General features: G+C 40.1%; 1 protein-coding gene across 5 annotated transcripts; it reads left to right on the top strand.

Annotated features, from left to right (window-relative positions):
- Window positions 1–847: 847 nt before the first annotated feature.
- LOC133973094 (triadin-like) lies at window positions 848–14,597 on the top strand. 5 transcript variants are annotated; one of them, XM_062410742.1, is made up of 7 exons: window positions 848–1,268; window positions 5,773–5,984; window positions 8,064–8,105; window positions 11,911–11,931; window positions 12,519–12,566; window positions 12,849–12,956; window positions 14,370–14,597. In XM_062410742.1, the coding sequence occupies exons 2-7, from the start codon at window positions 5,798–5,800 to the stop codon at window positions 14,390–14,392; spliced, it is 429 nt and encodes a 142-aa protein (XP_062266726.1). In that variant the 5' UTR covers window positions 848–1,268; window positions 5,773–5,797; the 3' UTR covers window positions 14,393–14,597. The 5 variants fall into 5 exon arrangements, with proteins under 5 accessions (XP_062266726.1, XP_062266724.1, XP_062266728.1 ...); XM_062410740.1 differs by having other exon boundaries at window positions 856–1,268; window positions 12,849–12,986; XM_062410743.1 differs by lacking the exon at window positions 8,064–8,105 and having other exon boundaries at window positions 857–1,268; window positions 12,849–12,986.
- The last annotated feature ends 4,071 nt before the right edge of the window (window positions 14,598–18,668 follow it).

Raw genomic sequence — 18,668 nt, 5'->3', positions numbered from 1 at the left:
TACGTGTTGTGTCCCCCGGCCCTCAGCCCCCTCTGTGCGCCCTACATATAAAGCAGTTCAGTCCTATGCTAACACCAGCTGTTGTCTGTACCTCTAATTATAGCCTGTACAGCGCAGGCTCCCAGGGCAAGACTGGGGGATCAGGTTACTCCTTCCCACTGCTCCGCCACATTGACACACACACACACACACACACTCTCCTTTAAACTAGGCCTCAAAAACAGGTTGTGGCAAGGCTTAAAAACTCGCAAGGGGCTCAATTAGATATTTTATTTACTTATTTAGCCCCGACTTTGACCTCCGTTTGACAAGGTAGGGCACTGAGGAGGATATATGTTTCCCCGGGAGGAAGGACGGGAAGGAACAGAAGACGTTTAAAGTTCTCAGGAGTTTGTTCCTTAAGTTGTTGTCAAGGGCACAAAGTGAGTGTCTCTAGATAAAGTGCTGTGGATGTCCCACCAGTCATTTGATATTGAAAAAAAACATCATTAAACCAAAAATAAATAAATGAAAGTGCCGGTTGATTCACATTGGAGCTCCAGAAGAATTGTCTTGATAATTTGAAGGGGTCAGTAGAGGTGAGGAAAGACTTCCTTCCCTCGTCATAACATGATTAATAAGCTCAGTGTTTCTGAGACACAGCGCGGGAGACTTCTCGACCTTTACCTCCTTATTTCATTCCTTCCTCCTTTTTCTTCCTCCTCTCCATCCCTTGAACTTTGCTCCTTTACCCCCCGCGATCCCTCTCTCCGTTTTCCCTTTACTCCCTCTCTTCTTTTGAGATCGCACCCTCCCTTCCTCCAATTCCTTATCTATCTATTTTGGATCCTCTGAGGGGGCAGGGTGAAGCTCTGTGGGTCGACCCCTTCTCCCTGCTTCTCTCTATCCGTCTCTCTCTCTCTCTTTCCGTCTCACTCTCTCCAGACACTTTGACTCAAGAACTTCTTGAACACAAATTGAAGCCTTTGAGGAACAACTTTGGAAAACACAGAGAACACAATATAGGCTGAAAGATTGTTCTCTGGATTTTCCTTCCATTTTCTCCTGTGGTGTATTTTTAGACCCTTGTGTGATCCAGCTTAACACAATTGCTGTGCGCTGTTTTTTTTGCTGCCGGATTTGAGTGTTGCCTCCATCATCTGTTCTCACGTTCGACTTGGGCCAAGGAAGGTTTGAGGAAGGAGTTGTGTTAGTTTCTATGGTAACACTGCATTCCCCGAGGCCTTTGAGGGACTGAAGGTTATCACTGAACATCCAGCAAGTCTGAGGTACAGTTAAAAATCCATTTCACTCTGGCTTAACTTAATAATAATGATCTGATACTGGGTTGCTTAACGCTGGAGGTCAATGCAAAGCCAAAGCAGTTGTTCTTACTTACTGTCATTTAATACGACTTCAACTGCAACTTGTTTATATTGTGTATTTGATGTTTACTTCGAGTAATTTAAAATTGATAATGTTGTGCTGTTATCTACATTACATACGAGTAACAGCCATTAGGCATTAGTAGTATGTGATTATTTCTCTTCTGTTGTTTTGAAGTGTTATCCCCATATCCGTTACAAAAGTTAAACACACAAACATGAAACCAGGAAATATTATAAATACTGCTGATATCTCAACATTTTACATAAAATCAGCAAACCATAGCTTGAATGTGCTTTTTTTTATGATGTTGCTTAAATTTCAGCACACTCCAAGCACTACATTTATTGAAAAAGCAACATCTTCTCCCGCCTGGACCTGATGATTCACTCCTCATTCTGTTACGCATCTGTTAAACCACTGACTCGCATCTTCCACGGCCTCTGATCCACTCAAATGAAGCCATATCTATTTGTCCCTTGTGATGTTCAGAAGCCTGAAGAGCCAAACATATCCAGTCTTTCACACAGAAGTAGCGATATACTGTAAGAGGTATGAAGTTAATGAAAATATGTGCGGTATAGTTGAGATGATCCCTCTTTTGTCTTTTCACGTCTGACAGTGTCATGGGGTTACTGCTAAAAAATATAGCCGAGAAGAATAGCTGAAATGTAAAACACTGATCAGATCAGATTTTTGGGCGGTGTTTGCAGGAGCACATAGGTTATATCAGCCAACTATATTTGATGGAACAAAAGTGAAAAGTACTTGCAATGAAAGTGGGCCATATAACAGATTTTTATTGTTAAAGGTGGAGATTCTCCTAGTTTTAACTACTAGACATTAATGTACTGCAGTTAAATCCAGTCGTTCCCAACCTAAGACAGGTTGTGCAATTATAAATGGAAAGTTCCCATCTTATGGGTAAGTAGCTGTCAGATAAATGTACGTTGTCATTGAAAGCTTTACAGAAAATCACGCTTTAGTCTCAGACACATTGAAAAGTCATATTCTGGGTTAGGTAAAATGTAACATTACGATATATACTGGTGTTAAGGACGTGTGTGTGTGAGTGTGTGTGTTTGTTTTGTACCATTTTTCTTGTAGCCGTGACCTATCTAAGCATATCACAGCTGTCACAGCTAAAACATTGGCTAAGGAAACTTGAAACAAAGATATCACACAATGAACATAATTTACGTTTTGATGAGTTTAACTACAAAGGAGAAATTGCTGAATCAAAAATTACTTTCTTAGCTAAAGCTGGATTTTTCTTCTAAAATTGTCTGTGTCTGCCACAGGGTGCTACTTAGTAAGGATTAAAATAAGCATGTGCTCACTCACTGAAGTGCCTCCTATCTTAATGTGAGAACCACAGGGTGAGATCAGTCTTTTACTAAATGTCCTCGGTTGCTCTTTAAGACCGGCTCATAAAAGCCGTGTTGTTTATCAGACGGTTTGTGCACTCCTGACAAAAGGTGCAGGCATCTGATGACTAAGCCTCTTCCATTTGCCCTCAAAGGCCAGTTAATAGCCTGCACCCACATTGTTCTAATTCTATTCATTCCTCTGGTGTGGAGGAGGCAGCAGCAGCGACCTGTGTCCTTGTGTGTGTGTGTGTGTGTGTGTGTGTGTGTGTGTGTGTGTGTGTGTGTGTGTGTGTGTGTGTGTGCGTGTGCGTGTTAAGATCAGCTCAACACTTGAGGGCAACAACAGGTGGACTGGGTCATTTGGGTTTGAGGAGAGGACGCACACATGAGGCCTAGTTTCCTGCAGAGTGTGACTGGCTCTGATTAAAAATGGGCTTCTTAAGAGAAGGAAACTGTAATTACCCGGTTTGGGGGAGATTGGACTGTGCAGCTTTTTCTCTTCTATCTGCAGTGGGATGTTTTCACTGTACGCCAGCCCTCTGTCATTGTAACAGCGTGACTGTTTTACCTGCTGCAGATCAATACACTGGCCTGGCCAGCTGTTGCCAGGGCCTCAGTATAGATCAATGGCTTTTATATATCGCACACACACACACACACACACACACACACACACAGGCTCTGAGGCAATGCTTGGCTCCGATTCTGAAATGACACACACTCACACACACCAACAAACACACACACGCCGGTTGTTGTTGTTTCTCATCAGATCAATGATTAGCTTTCTAAAATCTGACGCACACACACACGCGCAACTGCACCATCAGGTGTGTGTACGGACCGAATTATGTTAAATTGATTTTGTAGTTTGTTATGAACGCAGCAACACAAAGGTCAGCGTGAGAGCAGCTCCTGGATCCAAACACATCAATTCTTCCCATTATACACACATCCTGGGTCCTAGGTGTACAGATACAGATGGAGAGATGGATAGATACACATTAATTCTTCCATTTGTATATACAGCATGGGTCCCATGTACACAAATACAGATGGAGAGAGAGAGAGAGAGAGAGAGAGAGAGAGAGAGAGGGAAAGACAGCAATATGTTGTAACAGGTTAATCCATCTCTGCTTCAGTATGACCTAATCACTAATCAAATAGTATAATTTTGTCATATTCCTCACTTTACCACAAACACAATGAGTTTCAGGTTATATCATAACAAGTTATTATCACACAAAAACAAAACATACAAGCCTTTCGCATTATGACGTGATACTGTTCTGGTCTGATGTGTATTTTCTCTGCTGTGGCAACAATATGCTTCAGTGCCACAGTGCTCTTGCTGCAGAAATTGAATTAAATTACTTGTTGCTACATTCACAGTTTAATAGTCTCTACCGTCGAATGCATCTTCTTGAGTGCACAGGCTGCACTATTAGAGTATAATGCGACCAATTTGCAGAAGCAGGAGCATATGGTGTGGAAGACTGTGGCCTGCATCGTACCTTGAGGTATAATGAGGATCATTGTCCAAACCACAAACCTAATTCTCTCCACCAGTCTGTGATAATGAATGGTGTGTAACAGCAGCTGGACCAGCACACCTCTCGTGGACCTGCGTCCCTCAGGGCATCATTAATAATCTTAAGAAGGACATATCTCTTCCAAATGAATCATTCCTGTTTTAATTCAAAACGCCACACCGGAGTAACTATTACTTTACATTTGCCGCGTGCGAGGCAGGCGTAGAATCGGAAGGAAAATAATGAATCATCTCAGGCGTTCAGCGCAGCACGCGCGTAATGAACAGGAACAAGCCATCGCGGGCACGTAATCATATTGCGGCGCACGGCCCCACCGCCAGGCCATGATGAAAACTTTCCTTGGAGAAGTCGTTTGTCTTATGGAGCAGATTTTTCAAAGTGAGGTGGAATTTAATCTCGCCATCACCTCGGGTAATCCTCGTTCTCTCCCACGCGTTCTCATCTCTCTTCCTCGTATCCCTCATTCTCCTCCTGGAACAAAACAAATTCTTGAATGACTCACCGACTTCCTCATTAATAAACTGGCATCCTGAGCACAAACGACGCACCTGTTGGTCATTACGTATCTGTTACTTAAAATATCAACGGCACCTATAAAATAGACTGTAAATAAAGATGGACGACATGGCTCCACTTCCTCAATCAAGAAATGAATGCCAAAATAACCTACTGATACACGAGTCAGTGTGATCCACAAACCTGGATTGATCACCTACACTACAGTCGGCCACTAGTTGGCGATCAAGACACTTTGGCTTCACTTTTGGGGAGTAGTCATGTAACCCATTCGTGTATGGCGAGAAGTGTTTGTTACTGTCAGGTACTGTTTTACAACTCAGAACAACCAAAACTATTTATTTGTATTCACAATGTCAGAAATTCTACGAACAAAAATATGAATAATAAAAATACAATAATAGTACAAATATTTTACACTGTGATGCAAACTGTCATTTCTTGTCAACAGGGACATGATAGCGATGTCATTGAAGTTTAGAATGAACTGTTGAAATGCAAACAGGAAATGAAACGATCAAACATATTGCTGATTTGCTCAAAATCAACATTTGGTGACCTACCAGATATGTTATTTAACAAGATTTCCTCAATGTGGGATAAAAAAAAAAACATAATTTTGGCAGAATTATTTTTCCTTCAAATCATATTTGCTTCTGCAGATTAGTGTTATACAAACATGGTTCCTGGGAGTTGGTCGCTGGAGGAGATTTTGATGATGACGTCAGGTTATTCTCGGCTCAGGCTTGAAGATGTTCGATGGAGTAAAACTTGAAATCTGATTTTAATAATCAGCCGGGATGATTCAAATGACCCAAACTTTCTGATATCAGTGTTAAGATATTTGTGATTGTTCCGTCCCAGTGTTGCTTTTTATTTTGTTTAAGATTGGAAGCGATTTCCACTGAACCTTCGACTCTTTCTCTAAATTTTTTGTCTCTCTTCCTTGTTCTACTTCCTCTCTCCAGCCCTCCCTCTCCCAGCTCTGCACCAATGAGCAGTCAGTCCAACGGCGGGGTGGTGGCCCCTTCAGCTCGCACCAATCAGAGGACGTTTTTGGATGACGTCATTTTAACCTTTAGCTCGCCGATGGCTTGGCTGCTGGTCGTGGCTCTGGTCATCACATGGTCGGCTGTAGCCATCGTTCTGTTTGATCTGCTTGATTTTAGGACTCTAGCAGGTAATTCCATTTAATATTTTCTGATATTTTGCACATCTATAAACGTTTTATACTATAATTTTCACTATATTGCAATTATTTCAATTCCAAAACAAGTGATTATAAAATGCCTGTTTTCTTGTACATTTGTTTTTGACCTTATTACACTTTCCTTCCATGCATTTACCCATTTTTCACACTTCATTCACACGTCCATACTTCACCCTTCAACGGCCCTTCAGACATTTTTGAAGCAGACTTCAAAAGTGGACGCGCTCTTTTGTCATTTTCAACAACGTCCACTTGTCAAACGACGAGACAGACACCATTACAACACGTGTCAATAACATCACGTCTCGCCATCCGTGCGTCCGGAACACGGCTTTGTCTTGAAGGCAACACGTGGTGCGTTTTTCCAGTCGCTTGACAGACACGTGTATTGAAAATGACACAGCGGTATTAAGGAGAGCGTTTTCCCACACTCACACAGGCTCTAACATTTGACAGTTTATGTACCGGCGTAGTGATACGGATGAGTACATACTGAGGTCTAACACACTCTTCATTCTCACTCAAATCTCCGACTCACACACTGACAGAAAGGACTGAAAGGACACTTTCCTGGTTTTAAAATGCTAATAACACACTCAGGAGGTAATTAGTCATTTTGATTAAAGCATAAAAATTAAAAATTAAATAATGTCTCTTAACACATTGCTGCTGCTGCTCAAAAGACGCTGAGAGTGTTTCTGTGTTTTGTCACATGGGTTAAATCCCTCTATCGCAATACTTTGTTTGTACAAATGTCAGTTTCTGTGATCACGCTTTAATTACGTTGTTGTCACGAGATAAGCGGGAAAGGAATTTCGCTGAGATCACAGCCAGGTCACTGATTGATTCCATCGAATGCGGCAGCGGAGATATCACCTTCAAACGTTTGCAGATCTGCTTAAGACCGCCCGCTCTCTGGCGCCATGATCAGGCGCTGCAAACCCATTAAGTTGTATCCTGAGATAATGAGACGCGTCTGATTGCGGCATAATAGGACGAAGAATAAAGAGCGATGGCAGCTCTGGCAGATTCCTTCATGCTGTACTAGAGAATATTGTTTTACTTTTGAAAGCATAGCTTCTTTGTTGATCTCCCAAGAAAAAGGAAGCTTTTCTTATGTGACTCCACTGCAGCTTTTAAGTAATTCAATTACAATGGGATTATTACTATATTACCCGATAACTGTTGGGTAACTATGGTAGGAAATTAAAGGATTTAAAGTCACATTTTCCAGCTTACTTTGAGAAATCTCCCCCCATGCATGCACGGTTATTGGTTTCACAGCTGCAGCACAATACAATTCAGAATCAATATAATAAAGTACTGTTTGTAAAAAATCTGCACTTTAGAAGGCATTTGTAAAGAAATCATTTGAGGGACTAAAAAAGTTTGTTATACCAAACATCCCCATTAATGTGAACAGGGTGTTAGTCAGTGTTTTGGTCAGGTTTAGTCAGAAGGTCATAGAAATGGTTAAAATGTAGAATTTGGCAAGGAACACACAGTAAAAATACGTAAAATATATGCTATTGCAGTCCAAATTTAGCTTTTCTTTCAAGACAATACTATAGCGTTCCTGTATCTTGTAATAAATCATAATGTTCTTACCAGAAGACTTCTGGAATCGCAACCTTTTCTTTAATACTTTATATCCGAGAAATAAATAAAGCAAAATACATCTGAAGTGATCTATAAAGATCAGATACACAAATCAAACTGCCTCCGATCTGCCAACCTCACAACAGAAAATCAATCACTTCAGATTTTGTCACGAAGTTGAGGTGTATTTCAGTGCCCAGTAAATTTACTGTAACAATAACCTTTCTGTCACTTCCTCTCACATCAGTTCTTCATCACTCCCACACCTACCACACATCCCCGTGAATTCGGACCATCCTGTAGTGCAGAGGATGGTCCTGCCTCACACATCTGACACGCCCATCTTAAACGCCTCTCCTCATTTTCCTCCTTTCTTCATCCCCCCGACCCTCACCCCTCCACCTTCTCCTCCATCCTCATGCTGACAATCACCTGCCATCCCATCCAAAGAGTACACATCATACTGTGACGACCCCGTGTGTTTATCTCCTGGTAAAAGAAACAACAACGAAACACCCTACTAACTGCCCGGCTCGCTTGCACTAGAACGATGCCTGTGACAGAGCAGTGGAAATCAGGGTGACGTGGCCCAGTGTGGGGCATGGTTTCAAACTGGGAAGCTCTGTGTTTGACCTTTTCAAGCGTAAATCAACTCTAAATCAGTCTCCATTCCATGAAACATTCCACCAGCATGTTTACAGCAACTGTCAAAAGCTTAACATCTGCTCTGACCCCTCACACCACTTATTTGGGTGGAGCCGCGGTGCTTGAAAGTTAGACACAGAGCAGCCAAGTTACAGGTTTTTTACCTAAGTGTGGACAGTTTTAAACATTTTATGGTTCGGAAAGAAAACCATCCACAACTAAGTTTGAATTTCAGTGTGAATAGTGATTTATTTAACAAAGCAAACACTCTATAAAAGCCGCCTTCTTCGTGACCTTTGTGTGCCGCATAAACCACCAAGGTCAAACCAAAATTAGATGTTTTGGTCCATGAACGATTTCAGTCATTTTTGCCTTGACAGCTTGTCCTGCTCTTACTGCTCCTGCCCAGCCATGGGCATGACGAGAAAGCTTTAGTCTACCGTTAGCTGTTCGGTTGAGTTGAAGCCTAATTCTTACATTTAAAAGTGAAAGTATCGGACGTTTTGATCATGTCACTTGCTTCTGCCATTATCTCTTTGAAAAACTAGGATTCACCTGTTGGAATCTACATTGCTCAGCGATGAAAAGATGCATGTAGCAGCCTCATTTGAAGGAGCCTTTGATATCGGACAGCTTAGTTGCATTGCTGTGACGCAATCTGTCTTCAACTGTAGCCTCGGAAAGGAGACGACTCCTGATTTGGGACCCAACTAATGTAAAGGGCAACACTGTCAAGACTTGATATTGGTCATCAACCAAAATTCACGGGTTCAAGCTGGGCCTCGAGGGATTCAGTTGCAAAGACTGACATTTTTTGCTCTGGTTATTCCTGAAAGGAGACATTTGAGCATAGAAAGGACATTCTTGACCTTGGAGTGATTAGCTTAATAGCTGCACCAGCCAAAGTGATTCAGAGTTGATTAGCCTTTATTATTGTTAATTTACCTTTTCACCAGACCGTTTTCTTGTTCTGGTGTCAGATGCAAACAGGCTGTTTGTCAAGCTTTGATCTACAGATAGTTGACAAATTAATGAAAAAACCTTAAGCAGATATAATGGATGCACAGTATTTTTCCCTCATTTCATTTTTACATGATAAGTGGAGAGCGCTGTACAGCACATCGCTTCAAAGCATCCCTGAGGTGTACAAATGGGTTAATTGAGATCTGGTGACTGGGAAAGCTTTGCATATGATTCATATCAATTTAATGAAACGGAAAAACACGCTCAGTGACCATTTGTGCCCTGTATGGAATAAATCTACATTTGTTATAGTTCACTCTTATAGGGGTTTTCATTTAAATTTGTCAGCCGTGTGTATATTCTCATTCTTATAGTGCTTGATACCTCAACATGTGTGCTGCATTACGGGTGTGGAAATGCATGTGTGTGTGAAAGCGTGTCTGTTTTACTCATGTTGTGGGGACCTACACTTTTTGGGGACTTGTCTTTATGGGGACTTTATGTTCACTGACAGTCACAAATATGTTGAAACCTAGAGATAAAATTGAATACAGCTTTTTCTGCATGAGATTGCTTCATATCAGCCACATATCATTCAGAGCGATCAATAAAAGCGACAAGTACTTCCTCTAAGTCCTGGAACCCTTTCTTCCCCGGAGGCTGGGAATCGTTATGACCCGAGGTGTGGATGCACATAAAAGAGCAAATGGCCCCTGTACATTGTCGTTATCTTCCGTTTCCTGGGGCAAATATTTGCAAGTTGACAATGACAAAATGCTGCGCTGCATTTTTAATCAGAGGCTTTTCTCCCGCCATGACATTTCAATAAAGGCCAGTCTGTGTAAATGAAACAGCAAGGAGACATTTCTGGACAATTAAGAAGAAATACAATTCCCGCTGTTGTGAAAAAGCACAGATAGAGTGTGTGTTTGTGTGTGTGTGTTTGTGTGTGTGGAGAGAAGGATACAGTAAAAGAAATGTGGAGACATAATGTTTGGAAAAATACAGTAATTAAGAAGTGGTGTTTTCAGAGAAAGAAAAGAGGTGGTTGAGAGAAGAAGAGAATGAGTTTACTCTGTCACCTCATCAAAGCCTTGTTCTCTCTTCCTCTTTCAGAGACCCAGAGGTGATAAATTACTCCGACTTAGAGAGTTGGAAATGTTAGAGAAAACCAACAGGATTATTTTTCTAGTTCAGACATTAAACTGTATAATACCACATGTTCACAATATTATTCTCCTGTGAGCTGCATTAGTAAAGATAGAAAAAGGAGAGGGAGGACACTAAGGAAGGAAAGAAGTGAGCAAGGAAGTAAGGAACGAACGAAAAACAGACATTAGGGAAGGAGGAAGGAGAGGGTGAAGGCAAGGGTGAAAGTGAGCAATGAGTTTGGAAGCACATAAGGGGAGAAGGAGCAACAGGAAGAAAAAAGAGAGAAATACAGGAAGGAGGAAGAAAAGAGAACATGAAAGGAAGGAAGTGAGTAAGAAATGAGGAAGGAAATTAGAAGAGAAATACAAAAAGAAAAAAACAACAGTAAGGAAAGGAGGGATACAAGAGGAAAGGAAAGGAAGTGACTAATGAGTAAGGATGGAAATAAGAAAAAGAAAGCCGAAAAAAAAGAGAGAAATACAAGGAGGAGGAAGGAAAGAAAAGTGGATAGGGAAGAAGGAGCGGAGAGTGCAAGTAAAGAAGTCAAGAAAGAGGGAAGAAAGACATAAAGAGAGAAAGCAGTGTATAATTTAGCTTCTCTAATCCTCGGCTCAGATGTTTTTCCTCCAGCTCTTATTCCAGCAGGTTCTTCAGAGTCCATTTGGTCTTTTTTTCTTTTCTTATCTGAGCTCCTCAATTTGTATCTCTCATCTCTTTTCTTTGCGTCGTACGGTTTTGATGTGGCTGCTCAACTACGCAAAATCAAAAAAGAAACAACGGCAGAGAGGTAGGGGGGGCGGGCGTAAAGACATGAGAGGAAGAAACATGAAGAGAAGACATGGGACGGGAACATTAAAGTCAGACGATGGGAGAAAATGGATGTGAAGAGATAAGAGAGATGAAAAGGGACACGGGATGAATTAGAGATAGAAGCATAGAGAGACGGCGGGTGGAGGAGTCGGGGAATTGAGGGGCAGGGGTGTGTTCTATTCCTGGAGTCTGTGGCGCTGAAGACGGCGGTGCCAATCACAGAAATGTCAGTGCATTAATCAGCTGTTTATGAGGCTTCATTATGACTCCTGCACACTAGGCAACAAACAGGCAGAGGATGCTGGGAAATGAGAGGGATCCGCAGAGACGACCAAAACAATACATTTAGCACTTCTGAGCCCAGAGTTAACACAATGCTCACGGAGGAACAATGAATGTGCTAATTTACGCGCTCCTCGGAGAAACAGATGCAAAACGCCATCGCTGCATCGGCTGCTATATGATCACAGTTTGTTTTAACACCCTGAGCCGGGACTTGACTCTGACAACAGGCGAGATTTTTAAGGCCCGAGCAGCTTTTGTCAAAGTTTAAATATTGAATGGTAAATATTTGAGCAATGCAGCAAGTCATATATAACAGATACAAATATAATATGTAGGAATTCTTCATTATAATGTCTGTAAATGATTAAACCTATGTTATATATGTTGTTGACTTGTGTACTTACATTATCCAAAATGTTTCCAACAATGTTCAAACCCGCAGTAAACCGCGATTCCATTCAAGGTAACTTGTTTCTTTATTTCTACATTTATTTATTTTTCAATTCATTGTACATGTCTGCATTAATTTATACATTTCTACATGTATTTATTTATGTTTTTAATTCTGTATGCATTTATTAATACTTATATACAACATGAAACAAGTGCAGGGGTAAAAAGTGTGATCACACGTTTCTGTCTAATAAGCCAATAGTCATTTTTTTATTTGAGACACTGGTGGTAGAAGGGATCTAGAGGATGTAGAGATCTGAATGAGATGAGGATATGAAGACTGGAGGTAATTGGGGAGGAGGAGATTTAAAGTTTTAAAGACGCTGAACGTGTGATGTTTGAGACGAGCTGCTTGTGTTGGGCTCATTCAGCATGTTGTCCTCTGCATGAGTCCAAACACCTTCTGCATGTTTTGTGTGTGATATAGTTTCTACTTTTGAGCATGCTCATTGCATTATAAACTGCTCATTGTTCCTCTGTTTGACCTTTTTATCTCAATCTACTTTCTCTTCTTCTTCCTTTTTTCTTTTCCTCTCCTCAACCTGTGACCTGCAGAAACGCTGCCTCTGTTAATGCTTGTGTTTCTCTTCCCATCAGGTCTCCCTCCTCCTTCTGCCATCGCTAAGAGAGGTTTGAAAGCCAGAGGCAAGCCCAACTACTCAATCCTTTTATATTCACTCATTTTAAATCACAATTACTAACTTTGATGATAAGAAAACTTTGTAAAACTTCTTGTGTTTCAATGTGTGATTTAACTTTTTATCGTTTATCATTTTGCAGAAAAGAGCTTCTGATATTTTGTCCACCCTAAATGTTGAACTGTTTTATGATTAAAATATCTTGAGTCTAAATACCTCTTTATTTACTATACTTATTTGTCTTTCTTCTATATTGTATTCATTTGTTTTTTTATTCTATTCTGATCAGGTGGTCTTCGTCCACTCAGATCCACCCCCGCTCAGGAACGAACGGATTGGTTGGAGTTGATATGGACGTTTGTGGCCAGTCTGGTCGCTCCTGATGAGGAGGAGGAAGGTATTCACCAGCTAACTGAAACCCTCACATGTAAGAAGACATCACCTCACACCATTAAACCATCCAACAACGCAAATGATTAATACTAAATATCTTGAATAAGATGTTTTAACTCATGGATGGATTCTTCTATCAGGGGTCAGTGGATGAAGGTGTTGAGAGTTCTTCTGTTTAGACATGAAAAATTACATCAAAACTACAAGATCCTTTATAGTCACTTAGGTTTGGCAAATCGCAGCCAAGCTTATCGTATTGAGTATAGAGTAAAAATCACACGTAAAAAAAACTGGAACATTTCGTTACTGTTCCAGCGATGGGTGGCGTCTGAGTAAAAATTGTGTTTTGTTTACGACACATTTACACCAGCATTGACCCTCCTCCTCAAATTCTCTCAAATCTCATTGATGACATTTTATACATGTAGGACACCTCTTTAATTATCCTTAGATATTTGTTTTCATCCAGTTATGTGTTAGAAATGTTATCAATATGCCCACTTGTTTGATTTTTTTGGCATTTTTGTGCTGTATTCTCACAAGTATTCTCTCAAAAATGTCTGGATTTCATTGCAAGTCTGAAAGCAGCTTCAGTCAATTTAAAAATGTCTGGTCAGGGTCCTGCTGTTCAATAATCCGTCCGTGTTTATCCGACCAAACACCTCGTCAGGACATTTACACGCAACAAATCCTAAGAGACACATTTTCTAATATTCTGAAAAAGTAATCAGCATGTTAATGTTTGTATGTATATAAGGAAGTCTATTCATCCTTTTATCAAACTCCTCCTATATTCTATAACCAGATTTTTCTATAGCAGATTCTCTTCAGGATAACGCAGGCTGTGCAGATAACAGTGACGCTGGAGCTGCCAGAATATAATCACTCACTGACTAACTGAGTTAGAATGAGGACTTTGCCCTTTTAACCCGTAGAATTTTAGAAATACTGTAGTTAAAAAATAAGCATTTAACATGAGCTTCTTTATTCAATTTTCATAAGCAGAATTCCATAAAAGGTGTTAACTGCAACAAAAACTTGACCTCGGGCCCTTATGCGTTTCACAACACTAGCTCTCATTCAGACTGACAGTGAGTCACAGATTGATACTTACTGCAAGGGACAGAGAAGTACTTAATTCCCAGTGAAAAGGTTCAGGGCCAAAACAAACAAAGAAATGAGAGAATCATCCCCAAACACAGGCAGCCTGGCATTTATCACTTGTGTGGTTCAGTAATATCAGCAAAGAAAAATGTCTTTTGTGGTTTTCTTTATGTAAAGATTGTGTATTTTCTCTGTGAGACATTTACAATCAGTAGTTTGCATGTGTATCATTCTTCCTCCACTCACATTAATACCTGCGGCCACAGTGATTGATGAACTACAGGGACTGATGAATGTTTCCTCCTTTTCTCAGCTTTCCACTCTGAGGAGCTCTAAAAGAGAGGAGTGCCAAGAGAGGGCAGAGACAGACGAGTTTGGAGCGAGGACGAGACGGCGAAAAGGGGCAGTGTCTCCGACCCAGATCGAAGACAGAAAGTGGAGAGCTGGAGAGGAGGATCAGGATGTAAAATATTTCACAGCAATAATTCTCTCTGTCTGTCGTTAACTGGATGATTTGATGAATTAAAAACTGCCAATTCAATTTAACCTCCTGGCTTTGGTTTCTTCTCCGACTGATGGAAATCTTGTAGGCTGTTAGCTGTGGGTGACAGAGAGAAAACAGTATAGCACAATTTCATATCGAGATAAGAAGCAATGTAATACTTGCAGTAAGAAATACAGGGCTGAATAAATGGAGCCTAGGCCTAAGATCACCAGCCAGATATATGAGTTTGTCATACAGGCTCACATAGGCAGAGCACTCATGCAACCAATAAGAAATACAAATGAGCTGGGACATTCTGGGGTCACTGGGGTCATTTACATATCAAAATAAAACTGCATCGCTTACATTTCAAATTTTCCTGAAATTCTGCTCAGATGTAGAATCTGCAAAATGTGCTCACCTTGCAAAATAGCCGCTGTCAATGTTATCGAATACAAATTATTATTGCTGCATTAACATTTAAGATGAACGCTGTAGCTGGTGAAGGTGCAGTGTTGTTTCAGTGGACGGAAACAGTTCTTCCCCTCAATGCAGAAGTGGAGTAGAAGTGGGAAGTGGAAATTAAAGATAATTACAATAAGGTTCAACTCGAAGCACTGGAGAAAAATGTAGTTGAACAAAATTAGCCTGAAAAGATGCAGCGTGTGTTATGCTAACCCTAACCCTTACCCGAAAATAACCCTGGAAACATCAGGTTTTCTCTCAAACTACAGGCAGAGATTGTAGATGTGAGTCTTTGCCTAAGCTAAGATAAGGTTAGTTCAGTTAAATGTTGGTCTTGTTCGTAGTTGTATTACATCATGATATATCTGTAGCCTTGACATATTACAAAGTCTTAAATTCAGATGATTATGTTTTGCGTAATGGAGGTACAATGATATCAAATCAAATGACAAAGCCTTCCTGACGTCTACCTCATGACCTTTGCTCCCCCATAAAGTACACGCTAAGTTTTTAATTTAATGTCTTCCACCATCGTCAGTGTATGAGACAACGTTTGTAAAAGTCCAAGTTAAAACCTGGATCCCACTGAATGTTGAACATCATCCTCACGCCTACAGACAGACTCTCTTCTACCTGTCCTCTCTGATTATTGTTTTCCTCGGGCTCAAACAGATTGAATCGTATAATTTACTAAATGTAAATAAGGTAGATTCATTCCTAATTAAAACGAGCCGGCTTGCAATCAGTATTGTGGGACTGTGTCGTTGGCGTAACGACATTATCGTGAAATTAAAATTAAATTACAATGCAATCATAACTTTATTACGGCTCTAATGGGTTTTAACCACATTGTAGTGATGACACCAGTGTGGCAGAACATCTCTGGGACTGCACAGGGAGTTGATCAGTAAATTACATCACATCACATTATACAGTATCATCTGTTGAGCACGCTGCTTAGCAAGAGCTTTTAATTGAAGTCATACCAGGCAGTTTTTCTTATAACACAAGATGTCTGCTGCCTGTTGAAGATCAGGTTACGCGGGATTCTTTATATGTCCCGATACAGTCAGGAGGGATCAAGAGCAAAAACCTTGAATAAAGATATACAGCAACATGGTCATGTAAATCTCCTACATAAGCTTGATAAGATTAGAATTGGAAACAACACAACATGCTCTAATACTCACACACAGTTGAATTACGTCATGTCTGTAAAGTAAATGTGACACCAGTTAGCTTAGCTTAGCATAAAGAATGACAACAGATGGTAACAGCCCAGGCTCTGTCCAGATGTAAATCAGTGACTCACTGACTAACATGTTATAAATGACTCGATGCCCCCCATCCAGAATAAACTGGAACCAGAGACTGCTGAATCAAAATATACACAGATGTTATTTTCAAGGCATGAAATAAAAAGCTTATCTAGATCTAATAATGCAGGTCACAATAAAATTGAGATGGGAGCAAACTGCACAACACAATTCTAACTCATTCCACTCACTCTCACCTTAACACAGCAGAAAAACCACACAAGAATATATACACACAATGAGACAGGGATTGGCTTCTCTCATGGTGTCCTTGTTAAAAACAAAACCAAAAATATATGTGTACACAAATGAAAACTTTACGTGCATGTTAAAAAGAATTTACAAATAAATATTATACCTAGAATATTATATCTATCAGGTGACTGAAAGTCTACCTCCTCTCCTAAAACATAAAAACGTTAAAATAAACTAACCAATACAAATTCCTTTATATTTCACTCAGCCCATACATCGATAACTAGATGTGGAAAGTATAATATTGGTATAAATAACATTTAAATGTGTGGGAGTTAAAAATGTATAAAATGATGATGGTTGTGGCTACATAGAAATTATGCTTAATTCAGGCTGGTGGAATCAAAATCTAATAAGCTATTAGAAAATAATAATAATCTCCAGTAAACTTAATATACATTATATTTATATAAAGTAATATGACAACTCATAAGTACACATTCTATATATATATAGAAACTCTTTCTTTCTGTATTTAGTGCACTACAGACTACAGAATAAAAAGGTGTGGTGACGTGTGAAGAAGGCTCCTGTTAGAGAAGGTCTCTGTCCAGACAACATGCTGGGCTGTATCCTTGTACCAGCCAGGACGTGCTGGCAGAATTATAACTCATCTAACCTGGAAGAGACTCCTGCAGCTTCCCTGTGTAGAGCTGCTCCATGGTTATATGTCTCAAATACACATACACGTCTAACCCACAACTCCAGCAAAGTGTTTAACCTTCAGAAAAATGTATATATCAGCACACATTCTGTGATAGCTCATTTTTATAAGCAGGATTCTTCAACCTGTCTACTGAAAAGAGACAAAAGAAAAACTGCTGTGTCAGCTGTTAAAGTTGTGCCTGGAATCTACCTTTTTACTGAACTAACTGAAGATCAACATCCATTGTTGTGAATTTCATTACTGGCATCAAAATGTAAATGGTACTCGATTTCATCAACAAGATCATTTAATGGAGTACGGACATTTATCTTGGAATAATTGACAAAAAATATATAAAAAACACACACACATAGACACACACCTGCCTTTAGATTCCCGGCAGTAGGAGCCATGAATAATGGATCTTAGTTTTTCCTGGCCTGAGGGAGAAGCTTTTAAACATAATTTGTTGCTTTAATTTATTTACACAACCTGGCTACCCTCACCCTCGGGCTAGGTGCTTTACACACAACTGAAACACACGGATGAGGTGTGGGCAACCACACACACAGATAAAATGCACTTGACACACACACACACACACACATCTACGCCAGGAATGAGACATGCACGTATGTGCAAGTTAATCACAAGCTGTCTGTCTCGCGCATTCACAAAGTGTTAGTGTTAAATATTCAATGAAAGTGTGAATATGACAGATGCCACCATCAGTCTGCTGAAACTATCTGCGTCCCTGAAGTATATTCATGGAGGTTAATTGTTAACCTCAATGTAATCATATCTTAAAAATCTATCTGCTTAAATTGAATGTGGAATCATTTCTTTGCCCAGCAACAGTCTAGTTAAGTAGGTAAAGATAGTAGTTAAGATAACAAACAGACACACACAGTAATAGCAACATGAGATGTTACAGTTAGTGTTGTTAAGTTGTTTCTGAAACTTTGTAATCTGATTTGTTGAACTCATCTTCACGTCCATCAACAGATAAAGTGGGCTGCATTCGGAGGGAATTCAATTATATTTTGAACAACCCAGACCCACTCCACCCTCAGGGACTGAGGCCGATGCTGCTACTATTGTTTTTTTTCCACAATACTTTTCTATATATTTTTACATTTATATAAAGAGATATCTTGGAAAGAGAGAGACCTCTTACAATGTTACAATGTTTTTTCAAAGTGGAGCCAGCTCTTGCTAACTCTCCAAGAACCAGCAACCCTCTGATCACAACCTCTCACAAGCTGACAGCAGCATGTACAACTTGTCAACATTTTCCCAAGAAACCACAGTTCAAAGGCAAACCAAGATTGTCTTCATAGCACATTTGAACCACCAGGGAATTATACTGCTTAACATAAAGTGTAAAAGTTATCATGACATCATCACACAGGGGAACACATCTGTAATAACATCTACCACAGTATT

The sequence above is a fragment of the Platichthys flesus genome, chromosome 18 (assembly GCF_949316205.1).
Source record: "Platichthys flesus chromosome 18, fPlaFle2.1, whole genome shotgun sequence".
NCBI classification, from domain to species: domain Eukaryota; kingdom Metazoa; phylum Chordata; class Actinopteri; order Pleuronectiformes; family Pleuronectidae; genus Platichthys; species Platichthys flesus.
The sequence above is the reverse complement of the archived record's forward strand: the minus strand, read 5'-3'. Positions and strand labels throughout refer to the sequence as shown.

Excerpts from the sequence above, each read along its gene's own strand:
- LOC133973094 (XM_062410740.1), top strand. The coding sequence starts at position 5,798 with ATGAGCAGTCAGTCCAACGGCGGGGTGGTGGCCCCTTCAGCTCGCACC. Across the intron at positions 8,106-11,910 it reads CCCCGTGTGTTTATCTCCTG|TAAACCGCGATTCCATTCAA; the intron begins GTAAAAGAAACA and ends TCAAACCCGCAG. Across the intron at positions 12,987-14,369 it reads GCTAACTGAAACCCTCACAT|CTTTCCACTCTGAGGAGCTC; the intron begins GTAAGAAGACAT and ends TCCTTTTCTCAG.